The sequence below is a fragment of the Gambusia affinis genome, linkage group LG11, assembly GCF_019740435.1.
Source record: "Gambusia affinis linkage group LG11, SWU_Gaff_1.0, whole genome shotgun sequence".
Lineage (NCBI taxonomy): Eukaryota > Metazoa > Chordata > Actinopteri > Cyprinodontiformes > Poeciliidae > Gambusia > Gambusia affinis.
The window spans coordinates 17,203,903-17,225,084 of NC_057878.1; the positions used below are offsets into that span (position 1 = coordinate 17,203,903).

At 38.0% G+C, this 21,182-nt stretch overlaps 1 protein-coding gene across 1 annotated transcript in view; it reads right to left on the reverse strand.

The window, feature by feature from the left end:
• Positions 1-21,182, reverse strand: part of tanc1b (tetratricopeptide repeat, ankyrin repeat and coiled-coil containing 1b) — a 101,425-nt gene that overhangs the window by 48,102 nt on the left and 32,141 nt on the right. Inside the window, exons 3-4 of the mRNA XM_044132117.1 lie at positions 20,245-20,451; positions 7,556-7,660 (exon numbers count right to left, since the gene is read on the reverse strand). Of these exons, the coding sequence (XP_043988052.1) occupies positions 7,556-7,660; positions 20,245-20,451 (312 nt within the window). The remainder of the gene's footprint in view (positions 1-7,555; positions 7,661-20,244; positions 20,452-21,182) is intronic.

The window sequence follows — 21,182 nt, forward strand, 5'->3', positions numbered from 1 at the left end:
GTCTTTAAGGCATCATCATAGTCAATATTTCAAGAGAATAACGTGATGTTTTTTGCTGGATAAACTACAGTTTCAATACATCCTAATCAGTACCTTTATTAAGGGGAGATGTCTCAACAAATAAAAGAAGTGCTTCACCCTCATCCTGAGGCACTTCTACATTTGTTGAAAGTGATGTACAACAATGTTGAACAACTTGTGAAGTCCTTGTATTTGCATATCTCAGTCTAACTTAGGAGGACCTTGATCTCATGTCATGAAGCTCGTCTTTCCACATGTGAGCATCATTTTGAAGTCATGTTTCAGAGAGAAAAGTTCACTAGTCTCTCCACACAAGAATCCTAAATTCACTAAAAACTCTTAAAAGTGGGAGGGAATCCCAAAAACAAGAAGAGTTTACACTGGAACACAGGCAGAGAGCAAATCTACACAACATCATTGAAGGAAGCTTTCCAGCCAAATAACATCATAAATACACTAAGCTATTGACTAAAAAAGTGTGACGTAGTTAAGCATATAATTTGTCTTTCAGCAAATCATCAAAATTTGCAATGTCTAATTCTACAGTGAGTAGATAAAATAAGTACTTTGGGTCCCTACAAAGTGGTGAGTAGTCTTAAAAAGGCCAGACTCAGAAACTGTTTAACCAAGAGAACAAGGAAGCTATTAGTAAAGGCAGACTGTGCAAATTTGGAAAATGCACAAATGAGCTTTAGATTACTCCACCAACATATGGTAGTAAAATATACAAGGAAAAGGGTGACAATAGATTTGGCAAGTGTCTAATTTTGACAGACTGTTTCTAGTTCCACGCAAATAAAATAAGATCCAAACCTAATTGGATAGAATTAAAAATGATTTGAAGAATTACAAGCAAGGCTCTCATTAACTTCACTCATCGTGATTGGCCTACTTTTTTAATTGGTACCCTCTGAATGGACTTCACCCGATACAATGACTAAATATGTGAATGAAGAGGAACATTCACAAGCCACTAGACATTTTATGATTCATTTTAAGAGTTTATAACAGAAATTACACGATTAACGATTCTCCAGCGGACAATAAAACTGGGGCACAAGGCCAACTGTGGCTTTGTCAAAGGACAAACGTAACACCTCTTTTCCAAATGTGAGGTAGATATTATGTAAGATAGTAGCCTAAAGAGAAATGGTAGCCTGTTGGAGGGAAAAAAAAGTATCTGAATTGTTCTCTCAAAGGAACAATGCCCTGGAGCTATGGAAAACCAGGGATGTAGCTGGAACCAATTTGGTATTCCAGTAACAGCACTGCACAGAGAAGGGATAACAAAACAACATCGTTATCTGCTGCCGGAGGAAGTTTATGAGCAGGTGTGAAATAGCAGCCATGTACTTCCGTGATACAAGAATGAAGGAGGAAAAGGAAGGGATGAGGCAGGAGAGGAGAATGGACAGAGAGGAGGAAGAAGGCAAAGAGGAGGAGGGACACCTTGAACAGACTGGCTCCACAGAGCTGTCTTAACTCACTCCTGCCAGGAAAACAATCCAGACGGTCCTCATTAGAAACCGGAGTTTCATTACCCCGACTGCAGAGGCTGTTTAATGAACCCTCAACGAGAGAACGCATCCTGCTTCCCCCCTTGCAGTTCAAGCCTACAAGGTGACATGCCCCTTAAGCAAACCGAGCTGTCGGGGTGAACATTCCAGTGGTAAAACCATAAATGTCCTTTAATGCACAGACAGATGGGAGAGTCAAATGAGAATTTGGTGGAAATTAGGATGATATTACTGACAATACAGAGTCTGCAAATAAAATAATGCTTGGGGCAAGGGATAGGATGCAAGTAATCATCTCTGCCTTTATGTCTCAGCTTGACAGTATAGCCTGGCTGCAGTAAATATTGTAATTGGAGCCACATGGTATTTGGTTAATTATTAGGGCAACAGTTACACATTTTTCTGCACAAATTTAGACCAGGACAGAGTGGCTGTATTTTAAGGACATAACCAACCATAGTAATGAAGCTTTAGGATTAAATGCAACATTTAATAAAAATCAAGCTGAAATGACAAAGTTGATATATTTTACTTGGATTGATGTAATGGAGAAACATGAATTGGTGCAATGTGTTGAAGAAGAAGGAAAATGACACATATCTTCACCAATTCTTATTAAACAAAAATTATAGGTGTAATGAAAATTTGCATTCAGTCTTTTTTAATCTGGTACCTCTAAAAAATTCAACCAATTGCTTTAAGAAGTAAGCTAATTTCTAAAAGTACACCTCTGCATAATTAAAAAATTTTCATTTGTAATCCCAAATCCCAATTAAAATCCATTTAACTTTAGGGTCCTAATGTGAATAAGATCCAGCTGCATAAATATTTTTTGTAAAACATTGTACATGAAAATAAGTCCAGCCTAAATGAGTAATCTGATTTATCAATACACGTTTTTGAGCTTTGAACATTCTCTCTATTAATTAGTGAAATAGGATGCTTTTGAATATGATATCTGCAATGCTCCAAAAGCTACTAATTATCAAGCAACACGCATCCTGCAGGAGATTATTACCACCTTAAAAGACAAAAACAGCAGCAGTAGTAGCTACTAGACAAACCTGTTTATGAAGACAGGTGTCAAATGTTTGGCTCCAGGTTAAATTTGGAAAGAATACAATTGTGTAACAGGACAGAACCTGTGGCTCATGGATGACTGACAGAGACAGGGCTATAAGGCAGCTGAAACAATTTTGTGTGCCAGAATGCGGGGCGCCTCTGGCAGCCAAATACACTCATACAGAAACAAAGATAAAAAGGTTTGTCAACATAAAAATATATTCTGCATTCATACTCTGACAGAGGAAGCTTATTCTATCCACACTGACAGTGCCATGTAGAAAGACTCAACTCGGGTCAAAATTATGTTTCCTTTCTTAACCAACAGCCCATCCTGCTTGTCCACAATACAGAGCATGACTAAGCTGAAAGTCTAAACCAAGAGGAACAAATTAGATCCATCTGTAAAAATCTACCAACATCTGAATTGTTTTATAGCCAAATGAAACAAAGGGAAACAAATCAAGTTGTACTGAAAGACTGAAGTTTATTGAAGTGTAAAAATCTTTTCAGTCCTTGATTTAACAAAGCATGTAAGCAACACACTAGTTGCATTCAAACACGACAGATGTGGACCATGCGTTATTTGACATTCAAGAGAGGCATCACTCCGCACCCCCACCAGCAAACCCTCCATAAATCTGCTCCCTAAATGTCACATTTTCCATGCTGGAAGACTTTCCAACTCAAATTTGGTTGGCTCTCTGTCAACACCCTCTGATGACGTCAAAGCAGCAATCAGTTCAAGTGTTGCAACATTAAATGACAAATCTAGCATAATTCTGCATTTCAAGAAGACAGCATAAACACAATTGGTAATTTATGCTTTACTGTAAAAAATAAAACAACTAATATGGCTAACAGGACACTGTCTCCTACAACTTTTCTCCTGCAACTTGGGAAAATAAAATATGTAGGCAAAATGCTACCTGAGATACTACTGCAAAACAGCCAATCAAAGAGCTCCATTTATTTTCTTTGGCGTTGACTGGCTGTACCAAGAGTGGGAATAAGGGAGACTGTAGGCATTAGGTTCTGTGGTAGAGCCCAGACAGCTTCTGTTGTGCTCATTAATGCATATGAAGGTATATTTGGTTTTGAACTATTAAAATAGGAAGTTATAAAAAAATCTGAAGTATTCACAGACTTTAGATACTCACAGGCAGCTGCAATGCCTAATGCACACAAACACTGAAGGTCCCACTGTACTGGGGGTGAACCGAATGCAGTTTTCTGGCCAATTGCTGATTACCAATCTTTAAAAAGCCTGACCTCCCAATACCAATTTTGACCGATACAGATTTGTTTTTGTCAGTAATGTTGTTAAATATAGTAAGAAAGTCACTGAGTTGGCAACTGTGGGGTTGCTATTATTCTAGTATTCATAAATAAGGTTTACATAGCTTTTAAATTGTAGATCAATACTGAAAAAGCATATAAATTGCATTACTACAACTATGGAAACACCTAGTTAAATTTAAAAAAATGACAACCATACCAAGGTAGATTGTACAGCTGCATGCCATCAAAGTACATTGAATACCACATATATGGTGATAAATATGAACAATTTAACCTCCTCTGTGTGCTTAAAAGTTTACCTTGACCTCAAAGGGAAAGAAAACCTTAGGGCACAGACAGTAAAGGGAAACTTTAGGAACAATAGCACTGGACAGACTGTCTGACCCCACCTATAAACTGTGGTACCCTTCTGTAAACTATGGTTCAGTGCATCCTAAAGTCTCCATGTCTTTTTAAGGAGCAGGAAAAGGAAACGGATGGCATCTCAACGTGTGGTTCCAACCATGGAGGAGGTGGGAACATTATTTTTAACAATGACCCAGTAGAGCTCACCCAGAATATGCAAGATGCAGATTAAAAAGACGTTGCCAAATTAGGACTGCAGAGTAAAAGTAAGGCAGTCAAACAGTGCCAAGCAGACCAGGGAACTCCTTTAAAATTTTCAAAAGAAACATTTCAGTTGATGACTTCAGGCTGAAGTTTGAAGGAACGTCTAAAACATGAAATGGAAAAGGAAAATGTAGCTGCTATCCTGTTTCGCTGAATGAGTTATGTAATACCCATTAGTTTATCTTTTGGACAAGTATTGGCCTGAGAGACAGAAACCAAACATCTTGTGAAAATAAATTCAACTCCAAGAGAATGTGTTTTAAATCTATATCTTCAGTGTGTGAATTTATCCCCCCAAAAAATATGTTGATATTAGGCCTGTCACGATAACAAATTTTGCTAAGCGATTAATTGTTTCAAAAATTATTGTGATAAACAATAATATTGTTTGAAGACCTTTTTACACTGATTTAATGGAAATGATGTAATAATGCATGCGATTTCCTGCCAAAGATAGATACACTTTATTTTCAAAAGAACACAACACTTTTTTTTATTCAGTGTCATCAACAGAAAGAGAAAAAGGCCGGAAGAGACGATAATGACGATAATTAAAATGACGTCGATAGTTTTAATTTATCTTACATTAATTGATTTATCGTTTATCGTGACAGGCCTAGTTGATATCAGAGATCCATCAGCTGTGAACAGCTGGGCTCCCATGATTACCAATCATTGGTTAAAATTACACATAATTAGTTGAGTCAATTGGTTTTCTCAGCACATATTTTCCCTCACTGAAGTCTTTTTACTTGATATTATGGTTGTGAGTTAAGACAAAGAACAGTTGTCCTGACTGATACATTGACTTTTCTCCTGCATTTATTGAATAACTGTACACAGCGGTATAAAAAGGCACAAATGGGAAGCTGTCTGACCTTAAAAACAGGCTGGCTCTTTCTTCTTACTCTTTGAAGGCTGAGTCAGTATTTCAGAACATTTACTAGTCACTCCTGGAGAACAGAACCAAGCTTAAACCCCTCTGGCTGCACAACCAGAGAGATTTTACCATTATTTACTTCTGAAAAGAATGAGCTAAATTAGTCTTGGAAGTCTACACTGTAACAACATAAAAATTGAATTTGCATATTATTTGTATATGGAAGATAACAATTTTAATTTGCATAGAATGTTTCATACCAATATACAGATATTTATATATTTTTATAAAGATTTTATGCCATAGATATTTTAATCTGCAGACTTGTGCAAAGATAAAAATAGTTTATTAGCATTTTAGGTTGTTTTTTTTTGTAATTTTCTTTTTGATAATTTGTATTATTTACCCTTCATAGAGAATAATCAAGGTTTTTAAGAATATTTGTTCTTAAATTTGTGAAATATAAATGCATTCAGTTAGTAGAAATAGCAAAGAACATTAAACAAATTTTTACTGTTCGGTTTTTTCCCCCTTTTATTTCCTGAACTGACCCAGCCAAGACCGTCACCCTTCTGGCAGCTTTTATATATTTCTTTACAGTCCTTGTGAAGCTATCCAACAATTTCAAACATCCCATTAAATATACCTGTTCTAGCATTTTTCTTAGATAAATTTAGCTGTGAAGAAAAGTTAGACGCTACTTTCAGCACTAACAGACATGATCACATCAGAACCTCAAACTAAAGTCATAATACTATAATAAATAATGTGTATTATTTGTAATAACATCTTGGTTTTTCCATGACTCTGTTCTGTCTTTGTTTACAACTTTCTTGCTGACCTGTCTGCTGTGTTAGTTGGTCTTCATGATGATGTTTGTTCACTGATGTTCTCTAACAAACCTCTGAGACCTTCACAGCAACAACTGTATTCAAACTGAGATCCAATTATACACGTCTGAACTCTATTAGGTGACTTCTGAAGGCTGTTGATTTGATAGGACTTTATTTTATGGCATCAGCATAAAGGAATCTCCAAAAAGTTTTTTTTTTAGTTTCAACAAACAAAAAATGTTATAAAAACTATGCAATATTTTTGGAAGGCATTGCATATAAAGAAACACAAACTGCATTTAATGGAATAAAAACATGTAGATTATATGCTTCAAAAAACAATTTGTGCTTTTGGGTGGAAATAGAGCTAAAAATTGAGAAAAGAAGTTGAAGTTAAACGAGGTGAGCTTTTGGAGGTGTTGACTGCAGCATGACATATTTACATTTAAGAATGCTCTTTTTAACTGGATATAGTCTCCAGCTAGCCTTTCAAAGTTCCACTCACAGAAAATAAATATCCTAAAATTTTGCTCTAAGTTTGCATCTTATTAAAATTAGCTGACCAGTAGCATCACTCCACCAGCTGTCATGAGATGACTTTTATCAGGTGCCCGCTATCTATCGGTGGCTTTCTTTGAGATGTGTTTGAGCCAAATGTCTGACACCCTTATGTCTCGGTATGTCCCAGTCAACAGCGATCGGGGTGCAGCGGATGGCTGTGGTCTGCCTCTACAAGCCATGTACAGTCAAAGGGCACTCTTCCTGCAATGCCTTTTGCTAACGATAACGTCTTCTACATCTTCCACTTAAGCCTTGTGGGAGGAATTTGAACCAGCCCTGCTCTGTTGGAAATCAAAACAAGACTACTTGGAAGAATATTACCCATGCACACACAAACACAACTCCCAACAGGAGAAAGGAGAAAAAAAAAATAGGCTGCAGTACCACTGAAGGCACACCTCACAGAAATGTGGAAACACGAGAACACAAGTATGTGGAGCTTCAGAGAGATTAAAAAAGATCTCATTGGATTCTCGTGATAAAAACTGAGCACTTCAGTCAAACAGTGCTTTCATACACAGTGGAAAACTGACTCCTTTGTAATATAAACACTCTGTTGAGGGTAAACACAGTACTATTGTGTTTGCAAAAGGGACTTCATGAAGTAGAGGAAGGCTCAAATGCAAAATTTTTTGCATCAACGTTTGCAGGAAGACACTTCAAGCAGTTGTGAAGCTGCAGGCATCAAACTGAAGGGGCTATTCTAGATTCTATTTCTTAGATGTGCATACTTTATGTATAAAAACTAAAATAACTGAAACAAAACTCACCGTTGTGGGAAGAATCCTTGTTATCAGCCACCTTTCTGAGTGCTGACATGATGGCATCAGAAGGAACGCGAGGGCTCTCTACATATTTGGGCTTCCTGATCGGACCTGCCGGCACCAACAGAAGAGAAGAGCGAGAATGAGGGAGAGGGTCCAGCAGAGACACTTGCAGAAGTGAAAGAGACAGAGAGACTTCCCACAGGATTAATACGGTCCAGACGGGACTAGAGATGGGACACAGCAGTGTCTTAGGTGGACAGCCTCTGCAGCACTCCGCTCCGCAGTTCACGCCAAACTCTCTCTCTCACACACACACACACACACACAGATAGCAGCTCTGGTTTGGCTGACAACCCTCAAGACTCCGCATGGCAGGAGGCTTCCAGTTAAACACTGCAAGCTGGCTGTGGGAATGTAAACTACAGCAGGAAACCACAACAATTAGCCTCTTAGTGGACTAAAAATGAGCTCAGACACACTAGCACGTTCAAAAGTAATAAGACAGTAAAAGCTTTTGTGTGTTCATCTATCAGAGCAGGTATTAATTCAAAGAACGTCCCATTTCTGCAAAAATTGTTACATCACATAGATCGGCGGTTTTCAAAGTGTGAGGCGCGCCTCCCCTGGGGGGCGCCAGAGCACTTTAGGGGAGGCGCGGTGCGAGGGAAAAAGTAAACCGGAAAAGCTATCTGCTTGCTGTCTACTGATGTGAGAGAAACGTCTTTTACGGACACGATCAACTCTGTGGATTTAGGAAAAAGTTGGTACTGTGGGGTGCGCGTGTGGAGCGGGGATCAGTGGAAATGTTTCCCACCTTAGAGGATGTTTTGGCCAGTGATGTCAGTAACGTTACTGACGTCGGACCACTTTTTTCAGTAACGAGTAATCTAACGCGTTGCTATTTCAAATCCAGTAGTCAGACTACAGTTACTTATCAAAATCATTTTTGCGTTGCTGCGTTACTATCTTCTTTTGTTATTTAATCGTATTTCCTCTACTTGTCTTGTCGAGTGACCGACGTCTCTATGCAACAGAAATGTAAACAATGGAGGGAGATGAGCGTTTTGTTGGTGGAAAAACTGGAACTATTTTCAGTTTCTGTCGACAAGTCCGATTATTATAAGCGGCTTTGGGCTTCATCTTTTAAAAGTCGCTTGCAAGTTTAATGAGCGGCGGGTTGCGCCTTTTTGGGCTCGTTTTTGAACGTGAAGTTGCTCATTTGGGCTTGGAAATAAGCAGAGACTCAATAAATCCCAGAATTTGTCCGTCATTAAGGTAGTTTTATTCAGTCTCTCTCTGTTCATCATTTCCCGGATGATCCGTCCCGCTGTGTCTTTGTTAATGTCAAGTTAATATATTACCTCTGAATGACGTCGAGCTTCGCGTTGCGCTCCAGAAAACTGCAAACATCGAGACCAATTTGAACAGCGCAATAAACGTGAAAACAGCCACGAATAAACGTGTCCGTAGTTGGCAATAGTTATAATGGCAAGTTAGCACCGTTATAATTATTAATATTACGGTAAGTGTCGCAGCCATCTGAGCTGTGGAGCTGCAGGAGGAGCTCTGTGCGCTGCGACATCAAACTCAGGGGTGTAACGCAGAATCTGGGGGGAGGGGGGCTTTAAAATCCTTCTTTGAGTTTTCCAGACAACAGTGGACCACACAAATTACTCATGTTTTTTATTTTTGTACTGTTTTTTGTACAATCTCCTCTTCAGTTCAACCTTATCAGTGGAGACACATTGTTGATGTTATCATTATAAAATAACTTCCAATTAAGTATTAGCAAAGCTCAATGTGATTTTCACAAGAGGCAGAGCGTTGTTGTTAGCAGCTGCTGAAAGTAACTAAAAAGTTACTTTTAGTGTAACTTAGTTACTTTCCAAGTCAAGTAGTCAGTAATATAACTAAGTTACTTTTTCAAGGAGTAATCAGTAGTCCGATTAAAGTTACTTTTTCAAAGTAACTATGCCAACACTGGTTTTGGCCAGAGCGGGGCTGAAGGTGGAGTTTTTACAACTCCACCCCCCTCCGCGGGGGGGGGGAGGCGCAGCAGGCATTGGGCTCCTTGGAGGGGGGCTCACCCTTTCATACTTTGAAAACCCCTGACATAGATGGATTAAGGTCCAGGTGTGCTGATGTGAGAAAGATGTATCTGGGACATCCGTAATGTCCTCTGAGGATAACCTTTGTGTTTAGAGAGTATTTGTAAGGTAGTTACTCTTGCAAAATATGTACAGTCTATAAGTAGAAGATTGGTTCCTGTTGTCTTTGACAAAGAGCATTATGAAAATGCACATGTACCCTCAGATTTCTTTTGGGTTAGCTTTTCTTGTCACAAATAAATATTTTTTATCAAATAAATTTTAATTTAAGACAGAATTTGAGTAAATCAAAATGCAGATTTCAAATTTTGATTTTATATGTTAACAGAAAAAAGCTATCCAAACCAAACTAAATGTATAAATGACATATCTGTAGAAAAAAAATGTGTTTAGTTTTGCACGTAGGCCTGATAATTGCCAGATTTGGAGAAATAAGAAAAAATAAAAGCTTTCTGACAACATGAAATAAGCTAAAAGATTTTAAGAAGCAACACACAGCGCATTGACTTTATGAAATCCAAGTGATGGGAAACAGTTTGACATGCATCTGTGTGTAAATGTTCATAAAGGAGGCCTAAACAACATCTACAACACTGCAGGCCAAGTGTGTGATCCTACAAAAGAAAAGAGGTGGGGCAAAAAGCGATCAATGGGTTCCAAGGTGAAAACCACTGCTGACCAAAAACAAACAGAAAGACCCGTCTCACATTTCTTTTGATCCTCAAATTTTATGGAGATATTCTGTGCTATTAAAAGCCAAAAGGGGAACATTTTTGAAAGGCTGCAATCGAGTTACATCCGATGTAAAAGCACAGCATTTCAGAAGATCACACTGACAATCAAACATGGTGTAAGTAGTGTGATTGTCTTTAGGTATTTTCACTATCTTATTAAAAATTTGTTTATAGAATGCATTTTGACATTTTTATCTTTATTGGTAGATTTATATTTGTGCCAAAAGACAAATATATGGGAGGAAATCTTTAAGCTCAAACGAATTTGGGTAATGCTGCAGAAAAACAATCCAAAGCATACCAGCAAGCGCACCGCTAGAGGTTAAATAAATAAAGGTTCTAGAGTGGCCTAATTAAAGTCTGAACTTAAATTCAATTGAGATGCTGCAGCATATACACAATCAGGCAACTCACGATCTAAGATCCTCCAGTATGATTGACTGACTATGAACAACTCTGTCTGCAAAAAGTGGGTCAAAATTCCCCCACTGTGACGTAAAAAAGACATTACAAGTTATTGAAAATGCTTGATACAGTATTTGGAAGGCTACTCATTTATTACTGTTTCTAAGGTTGTTTTGGATAGCCAATTATAATTAGAAAACTGTCTGTGTTATTCAGGTTATTTTTGTCTGTCATAAAAATTTCATGAACTGTCTGAAACATTGAGGTGAGACCAAAAAGCAAAAACAGAAGAAATGTATAAGGGGTGGAAACGGCACTGTAGCAACAGACTACAAGTAGGATTCTCAGTCGAAGGGCAGCTAGTATTTCTTTAAAGGCCACATAATTGTTTGTATAGTGAGGTCCAAGAAGAACACGAGTCTAAATATTAAACCGTAAAACAAACCATCCCCCTGGTAACGAGCTGCTTTTCATGCCCTTTTAAGTTCTCTACTTAGAGACGACCATTTCCTGTGCAAAAAGTAAAAATACAGCAAAAATAAAGAGGCAAAAAATAACCTAGAAACAAGACAACAACATTGTATCCATAAAGCCATAAGGAAATAACCAAACCTCAGCCATGTAACCCAATCCAAACTCCCTCCTCTAAACTCCTATTATCAGATGACTATGTGTTACCCCAATCAAAAGTTTCAGCAGAGATGGATGTGCTAAAACAGACATTCCCCATTATCTATTTTGATAACCTGTCACTCTGATCTCAAAGAATTCCTGGGACTCGAGATGTAATCTTAAACGTGTGCAGCTTGATGCACAGTGCCATCTATGGATATCCAAGCTGAAATGCATGCAGAATAATAGAGTTTTGATATCTGAGAACTTATTTAGCTACAAACTTTGCTGTTTCTTATTGTTTAAAATAGAAAACTTAAACAAAATTGAAACACTGATAGCTTCAGCTGAAAAAAATCAACTCAAAAGGGATTGCAGTGAATATTATTATGGTTACCACAAAGGTCAGATGTTAGAGACTTGGTGGTCTCGGAAAACCTTTTTTTTTTCTACATATTGCAGCCACACAATTCAGTGTTCTTTACAAACTATGCATATTTGTAAAGTGAAAGGCAAATGAAACACTGCTTTGAAAAGATTTTTTACGCTAAAAAGTATTTTAGAGTATGTTTACACATCCAGAAACTTAAACATTTTTCCTATCCATCATTGCAAAGTGGCTAAATATCAGTCAGAATGGAAACTGAGCATCTATGAGCAGCAATTATTATTATTTTTTTCCCCACCAGGGGGTCCTTTTTGTGGGCTCAAGTGTCCCTTTTTTCATAGTAGGCTGACAGGAAAGGGGGAAAGAGAGGGGGAAAGACATGCGGCAAATGTCGTCGGGTCCGGGAATCGAACCCGCGACGGCCGCGTCGAGGACTGAAGGCCTCCAAACGTGGGGCGCGCTAACCTCTACGCCACCGGAGCATGCCCCTGAGCAGCAATTTTTAAAGCTTCACATATTTTTCAGTTCACTTTACATGTGGACTTTGATTGGGCCATTCTAACACGAATATGATTTGACCTGAAGCATTCCTATGCACTTCTGACTGTACACTTTGTTTTATCTCCACTCATATTCCAATCACATCTGATCAGTTTCTCTGTGCCTCTCTCCCCACTGCATGGTGCTGCCACCACTATGTTTCACCACGGAAATGAAGTGTCAGTTTTCCACCACACACATTTGGCATATAGGCCAAACATGCTCAAATTATATTCTCTTCTGGTTTGAGCACCTCCATCTTGTGTTCTCTGCAAGGCTCATGGCCAATTATGGGTAAATTTGTAGAATGCATGACTAATGGTTTTCTGGTAAACTATTAGTCATATGCTGCGGATCTCTGCAGCTTTTCAGAGTTATGGTAATTTCTGGTGTATTCCTTGGTCTTCATGATGCTATTTGTTTACTAATATTCTCTAACAAACAACTCGGGCCTTCAAAGAACAGCTGTGTTTATATTAAGATTAAATTACTCACAATTGGGCTCCATTTAGTAATTATGTGACATGGAAACCATGTAACATTTTCCTTCCACTTTGTAGCAATGCACTAGTTTGTGTTGGTCTATTATAAAAACCCTGTAAAATATATTGCAGTTTATGGTTGTGAAGTCACAAAGTGTGAAAAATTTAAAGAGGGTTTGCGTGAAAGAATGTTGTGAAAACAACAATTTATCTCTGGAGGGTCAGCCACAACCCATTAGCCAAGAGTCGCATGCCACTGCTTAAAGTCAGACTAGAGAGACAGAGGGACTGTATGCTACATGCTTAGATCAGGTAAATATCTTGTCTAGCAAAAAAGCTGCCTGATGTGTTTCACGATGGTACTTCATTGGAAACAGCAGGAGGCATAGCTTGAATAATCGAAACCATACGTGCAAGTTCATATTCCGTTTACATAAACTCCACAGAGGAACAGAAGATAAACACATTTAATAACAAACATGTGGCCTGCTATTAGAAGTAATTTTGAGCCACTTCTAAGGATGGAGGGGTTAGCAAAGACATAAAAGGCCTTCTGGCAGGACTCTTGATGTCCAACTGTCAGACGGGACTCAGAAGACTTGCTTCTTCCTTGAAAATCTCATTTCGAAATTTAACAGGGTGCCATTACCACTCTGCCCTTTTAAAAGGAGGCGGTGACGGATAAGCGATTGCGGTTCATAACAGGCATGAAAAGGTCACCTAAATGGAATCGCCAGATATATGACCTCTGAAGGACGGGTAGAGATGGGCAAAATGAGACGCACACTTACATTTATCTTACCTAAGGAGCAAAATCCAGAACAATAACCTCTCCATGCATACAAAACATTTTTTGCAGAATAATCTCATCTATTATGTATCATATATAGGTTAATTGTCCTTAATTATTCATTTTCAGACTATAAAACAACAGTTTTAAAACAAAGTTACAATTCTCATTTAAAGAGATTACAACCCCACCCATTTATTGCTTCCTGAGTAATGATATGTAAAAACTATCAGAAAGTTCCATTATTTTTATTGGAGTAATATAGTTTAAAGGTGAAATAAGTCTTCATATCTCCAGCACCAAACTTTGGAAAACTTATTTTTTTGTATCAAGAAGAAGTCATACGGATGAGGTTATTTAAAAATAAAAACATTATGAGGATGTGTATAATAGGTCAGCTGCATATTATTAATATTCAAAAAAATTCAGTAAAAGCATTAAAAGCGAGCAAAACAAAAAAGCAGAAAATATTGATAAAAGAATCAAAAATGAAAAAAAGAGATTCTCTTTATGGTAAATCAACATGGCGTGATGCAGCTGTAGAGAACCTGCTGATGTTCACTCTCAGAGTCAGGCATCCATGACCATGAGCCATCAGTCAGCAGGCACAGGCACACACATATGCATGCACATAGCAAGCAGTCGCATACCTATCGCCAGAAACTTGCACAGTTCAGTCAAAGCCACTGAAAGGGAGGATTGTTATGGTTAGGAAGTGATCAAGGAGCTTTCCCCAAAAATTCTTCAACATGGACTCTGACTTCTTCACATTTCAACTCATCAATGAGACAGTGTGTAGTCTTTGTGTAGCCAAGGAGAAGAAAAACAGCCTCACAAAGTCGTCTTTATGCTCAAAAAGTTCTGAGAGCTCCTCTAATATTCCTCTGAGTTCTGCATGACAAACAAGAACCAAGGTTACTCATTCTGCTCCTGTCAGTACATAGGCATTTTAAATGAAATAGCAGTTTACGTTGTTTGACAGGACAGAACAGTTCTAACTCTACTGACTGGCAGAGGAAGCAATGGGAATTTATTCAGCGAAGATCTCTGAGGCAGCTCAAGATTTCATATTTCAGAGTAGGGAGGTTCTGTGTGATAAGAAACACAAACCTGGAGTCAAGTCAAGTGCAGTGAAGTAGAGAACAGAAGTGCAGTTTCCAAAGTATGCTCATCACAGTTTTCTTGTAGGCTCACAAGATCTTGTACAGCACTGCTCCCAGATGGCGTTTGATATGCCCTCAAGGTTGTGTGGTTGGTGTCGACACATATGAATTGATTTCAGGGAAATATCACCTCAAAGGAGCATCAAAACAGCTTTGGACAGAGTTTTTGCACAATTCGATAACTCTCAATGTGCAAAAACAAAATGTACTCTTGGATAAAATAAGGTGAACTAACACCCACCAACAACATGTCAAATTGTCCAAAAAAATTTAAATTATTTGTTTTCATTGAATCAATTATCCTTTAGAGCCACATATCAGAATAAATGTGTTTTGTTTTTTTTAATCATGTAAAAATGGAAACGCTGGGTCTCTGTTGAATATTTTTTAACCTTCTTGGCTGATCAATGGATGACTCATTCCTTGAGCCAACTCAAGACAAAACTCCCATCGAAGCTCAAACTAATTAGGCTTTTTTGATATACACTTTGACCGACATGAGATAGGTCCCCATGTAGCCACTCTGCATATGAAAAGACTCGTTAATTTGATACACTGCCCTTGACAGCAATAAATTGTTATGAAATGCCTTTTTTATTATTCTGCCAAACAGCTAAACAGAAGTGCATAACAGCATAATCAGGGTCACCTCTGCTTCTACATACCTTCAAATGGGATTTAAAATAAAAGGTGCAAGCAGCCTCAAACGAACCTTGCAGCACAGCGTCGCTCCGGTGTGTTTCATGACCCCAAGGGTTTCACACCGCCAACTCAATGCCTTCATAGAGCCCATCAATCACTTCTGCATGTCCCCATTAGGCGGTACAATGAGTAAGCCTTCAGGAAGGGGCTCATTGAAGCTTTGGTTAGGACAATTCAATATTTGCAAATGGCGAATTTATTAAAACCTGATAGAGTAGTTCAATCAAACGTGGAGACTACAGACGAGCAAAATTGGGTCATCTTTTGGATTAAACAAGTTCAATCCAAAATGGCTGACTAGATGTTGGCTGCTACTTGTTTTGCGTCTTTTGCAAAACCTTTCAAATACTTGAAGTACATGCACGACTGATGTGTCTGCAAGATTTGATTGAGTTTTTTGGAATATGTTTAGATCACCAAATAGCCAATTAATTTGAGCAAGGAAACATTCAAGAAATCAAAAAATCTTTAAGAAAAATCATAAAAGCCTTTTAGGTCTAAGGCTTTTGCTCCTTAGACCTAAAAACAACTGCAGCTGGCATCTAATCATCAGACATTAACCAACCGTGCTGGTAGACTGCATGAATAAAAATCTCCAGTATAAACTCTTCCTTTCAGTTTGCAAAATGCTGTATTGAAGAGACTCATTCTGTTAAACATGCAGATGACATATAACTTATTCTAACCAGTGGAGGTCACTGTGGACATACCCTGGAGACAAAGTAGAGAGCATAGAAAGTTTCTGTTGTTGAAGAAGGCTTAAAAACTCCCTAGTCTGTTATTAACTGTGTACATTCAATTAAAGTTTTAGTTTTTTTAAAGCATCTTTGACCCTTTTTGTAGTCATAGCAAGCAAGGGGGGGAGCAAGACAGGTACCTCTGAGGGGTTATGTTAAGCCAAAGGGGTCCTTTGGGGGATGAAGGTGTGTTTGTAAGAAGACAGTAATGTGTAGGCGCTGTTCAACACATGTCGGAGCGCTGTGTTCCATGCTGAAGCTCTGAGCCTAACTGATCAAAGCTGCACCACTCAACGCCACCAGACTCTGTGGCTCAGGCATCCGTCACACTCCTAATTAACTCAATGCTTTCCTGTTGTCCCCCTGTGAAGTTTCCATGAAACGAACAACCACCAAGTTAGAGCCATTTAAACTGCAATAGATTATCCAATGTGTTGGGAAACAAAACCCAGCCGCAAAAACTGCTTTCTGAGTCTGTGGAACCACTTCCTTCCAGAAACATCCCCATTGGATGAGAATGAGATCAAAGAGTGGGGAATGCATAGCAGAATACTCTGAAGGTTTCAACTGAATGGTGGCAGAAGTTTTGCGTGATCAGCACAAATTATCCTGGGATGGTTGTTAAATATAAATTCAGCTAACTGCACTTCAATGTTAGTGCAGATTAATTTTGCTTAGACATTTAGTGATGTTATGTCTTGGTGCCGTTTAAACAGATATGAATAAACAACCAAGGTGCTGTGACCCACACTGTCACAATTTATGTTCATACTAGTGGGGTTTATTACACAGCAGATGGACAGAAAGTAAGGCAAAGAGAAGAGGAGAAGACATGCTATGGATGAGTTGGGTCAGGAATAGTATCCAAGACTTCTACCACTGAGCCACATGAGGCCCTTGTCTTCATACTTTTATTTGCAAGATTGATGTAATGTAATGGGCAGCAATGATTACAATAAAACAGTTTTTTGCTAATTTTAGTCGAGCAAACTCAAAAACATGATGGGAACTTTTCTTTTTACATTTTCAACAACCGAATGGCAAAATTCACAACCGCAGTCTCTATTTTTATCATTTTGTAGATTTGAAATATTCCTACCAACTTTCCAACCAGCTCATGACATTTCTAGAGAAGAGTTCAAGTTTAGAAAAATATATAAAACAAAGCAATGCCCTAAAACTTAACCCCGTTAACCCTTCTGTTGCCGCTAGTTTGTCCGTTCCCAGCAATCACCTGGCTTATCTTCCACTGTAAGTATGAAACACTTTGCAAACAACAAAGTTGTGCTACCCTCCTTAACAAAACACCAAAAATATCTCAGAAAAAAGTGATGGTGATTAGCAACATGTTCATTCAAGGTTTCCATGAAAGGCAGCAAATATTTTATTATTCATGGGTGCAATATTTATTGGTTGAGTAAAGATCAGTGGCATATGGATCTGTAAAGGGAGCAGTCGCCACAACCCAATATCTGATCCAAGAAATGCTTCAGCATGAAGTCTGAAACAGATCCTATAAGCAAATCTCTAGCATTAAAATTTCCATTCATAATGCCAAGACATTAGTCTACTTGTGAATGAGATTATATTGTGTGTAAAGTTTGTCCTTGCATAGCTCTAGGAGGAAGCCAGAAATGAAAGTGAGGTAATGCTCAAATTATAGCTCCAAAATATATCAACTCATAATTGTTTTTTCAAAATCATTGCAATTTACAAAAATCATTTTTGTTGCAATTCTGCTGCTCATCTACAAATCTCCAGTGATCTGAGTCCCCAAAACCAGCACTTTTTGAAACTAGGTCTCAGAGTGAAACTTTTCGAGAACAGTCCCATGGAGGGGTGAAGTACTCCACCGATGTGAAAGTGCACATGCACAGAAGGTTTGTTCTATGCAGGAATGGGCAGACAGCAACAAAAACAACAGCAAATACCATTCTGCTATGTATGCTATTTTACCTATTTAATTTAATACAACTTATAAGTTGGAACATATAAACAGCTCTGGAAAACAATAAGAGACCACTTAAAATGATCAGTTTCTCTGATTCTACTTTCCGTAGGTATATGTTTGAGTAAAATTAACATTGTTCTTTTATTCCACGAACTACTGACAACATTTCTCCAAAATTTCAAGCAAGAATTTTGTTTTTATTTTGTATACATTCATTTAGAACAACAATGCTAATGTTTTAACTCAGGAAGAGTTCAGAAATCAATATTTGGTGGAATCACCATGAGGTTCAGTGCAGTGGTTTCTTAATTTTTTCCAGCACTTTGTTCATCTGAGATGTAGATGGGTTACTATTGGGTTGACATTGTTCCGGCATGACAGCTGCAGCGAATTCAAGGTGTCTTGGCGGTCTCGTCTAAATGTGTAACTTTTCCCCAACCAGCATCCGAAAATACCAGCAGTTTCCAGACAGCAGTCTCGTCTAAACGTAGCCTAAATGTAGTATTTCAAGTTGCTTCTCCGGCTCCACAGGAAAACAGCATCAGCACACATGTCGATTTTGTCACCAACTTGAGACATTTCCTCCAGCATGTGTTTATTAACTACAGGTGTGAGCTCTTCCCTCTAAAGGGTTTCACAGGCACCCGTGAGGACAGTCCATGAGAGCCAGACCCTGCCCCCAACATCCTTCAACTAGAGACCTTCAAACCTATCCTGTCTGCACACTTTTTCTCTCATCCATGTCTTCTAGCACTCCAAGAGCAATATGCTTTTAATGAGTCTTCACTTCTGTGTCCACAGGGTCCCGTTCACCTTCACAAATCATACCTCTTCTCTAAATTTCTCCCTTCTTATTTCCTTCTATCCATCATTTGTGGATTCAACAGTAACTGCTAATTTAAAGCTAACTCGGCAGAATTACCTTAAAAATGTAAGCTATAGTAAATTGTGTTTTGCTTACATTCTTCAAATGCAATTTAAATTTTTACAAAATTCAAACATGCAAGCAATATATCTAAAATTTTAAAAGAGATTTATGCCATAAAATACCACAAGCATAAAACCAGCTTCCCATCTGCTGGTCTTTACACTAAGCAGATCAAAGCTGCAGCCTCTCTAAACAATAGATACATAGCCCACAGATGAGTGCCACATGTGAGTGGGGGCCACATTGACCACTTAAAGGATTTCTCTCCTCTTTGCCAACTCTCCAGAAGACAAAGATTCAGGTTGGAACAAGTTCAGCTACAAAAAAAGGTATTCATGGCTTTGAAGCCTTCTACAGCTGGTGACAATGTTCTCAACATGTCAGAAAAAGTCCCAGAGGAGTTCAATCCAGAGTAAATAGATGCCTATTACCATCCACTGAGTGTACACTGTGAGGTTCAAGGCACCTTTTATTTGAATCACGGTAATCAAATAAAAAGAGGAAGTGACGCAACAGTTTTCTGCAAGCAGATTAACCACACATTAATCTATGAAGAATATTTTGGTTGTCAAGATATGAGTGATTAATGTACTTCTGATAAAATATTTAACACATTCAAAGTTAATGAACCTTGTAAAAGAGTCTTAATATAAAAACATCATCTCCAACATTGAAGATTGCATAAGGGTAAAAAAATAGAGAATATTTAAGGATAATCTATATATATTCTGCACCTAATCAACATAATGTTGCTTTAGAAACTCCAGAGGAGATTACAGGCAACATAGTTCATGATTACATAGTTCAGGAATATTTGCAAATCCAGGATATAATTATTAAAGCCTCCCCACAATCAACCCAGATATTTACAATTATTCTTTTCCTTCAACACACAATGGGATTGTGTGTCTTGATGTACAAGATGGAAGGTATTTTTATAAGTTAATATCTCTTATTAACAGCCGTTGATGCCACAAACATTGCCATACTATCAAAATGATTATCATGCAACATAAAATATGAAACTTGTATCTTAAAGGACCCACAAAATAAGTAAGTACTACAAATAGTAAAATGGAGAGCTTCAAAAATGAAAAATGTTTCAGAAGCAGCAGGTGAAGTAAGAACCAGCTCATAAAAAATAAAAAATACCTGGAGATCTCTTGTTTTGGCGTAAGGGCATCATGTAGGACTGTCGTGGAAGAAGAGGGGAGGAAGGAAGAGACATTGATACTCCCTTGGCAAAGCCTAACTTCAGTGCATCATCTTGTGCATAAAGGTGACTACTGCCAGGCCCCTGAGGCAGGGGGTTTCCTTCAGGTGGGAATCTTCTTTGAGCACCGTGGCTGTTGATATCACCTGTTGAGGAGAACAATAATTACCTAATGCCAAAAGAAAAAGCAATGAGATCAAAAGAAGAGTTGGGATAAACTACATTTTGATTTATGTACTGGTCTTAACACATCCACAAAGAAACAAATCTGTTTCAGCTTACTGTGGTTGTGCTTTAAACCCCATTAAACACAACAAAACAGAAACATTTAAGGAGAAAAGGAACACACCTGTACACAGATTATGATAATAATCTGCAAATACCAAGAAAGCAGAAAGCCTAAATTACTCCACAAATCTACAAATTCTGACAGTAAAGACAAGTCTCTCTTTAATTAGTTTACATCTGATGAATGAGTGGATAATATCTGCATTCTCAAAACCATTTCCCAATTATTATTTTTTTTTTTTATGTAGCCCCGGTAAGATTCATGTAGACTGTATAAGCACCCAGGATCTTTTGATCCATGAAGTGGCAGTCCACAACTATGAAGAACATCAACAATGTTCCTTTTTTGGACTCATATTTAATAAATGATTTCAACATCCATGCCAACTTAATAAGAAGGAGGGAATTGAACTGACTGATAATCAACCTGAACCTCCCACAACCCTTTAGAAAAATGTAAAAACAATCAGGGTTTATAAATATAATCATCCCACACCACTGCATATGAATAATAATATGCTAAGTCAAACAAAAGATCTTCAAAATATACAACGTCTTCAGGATTATAATTAGATTTTAATGCCTTATA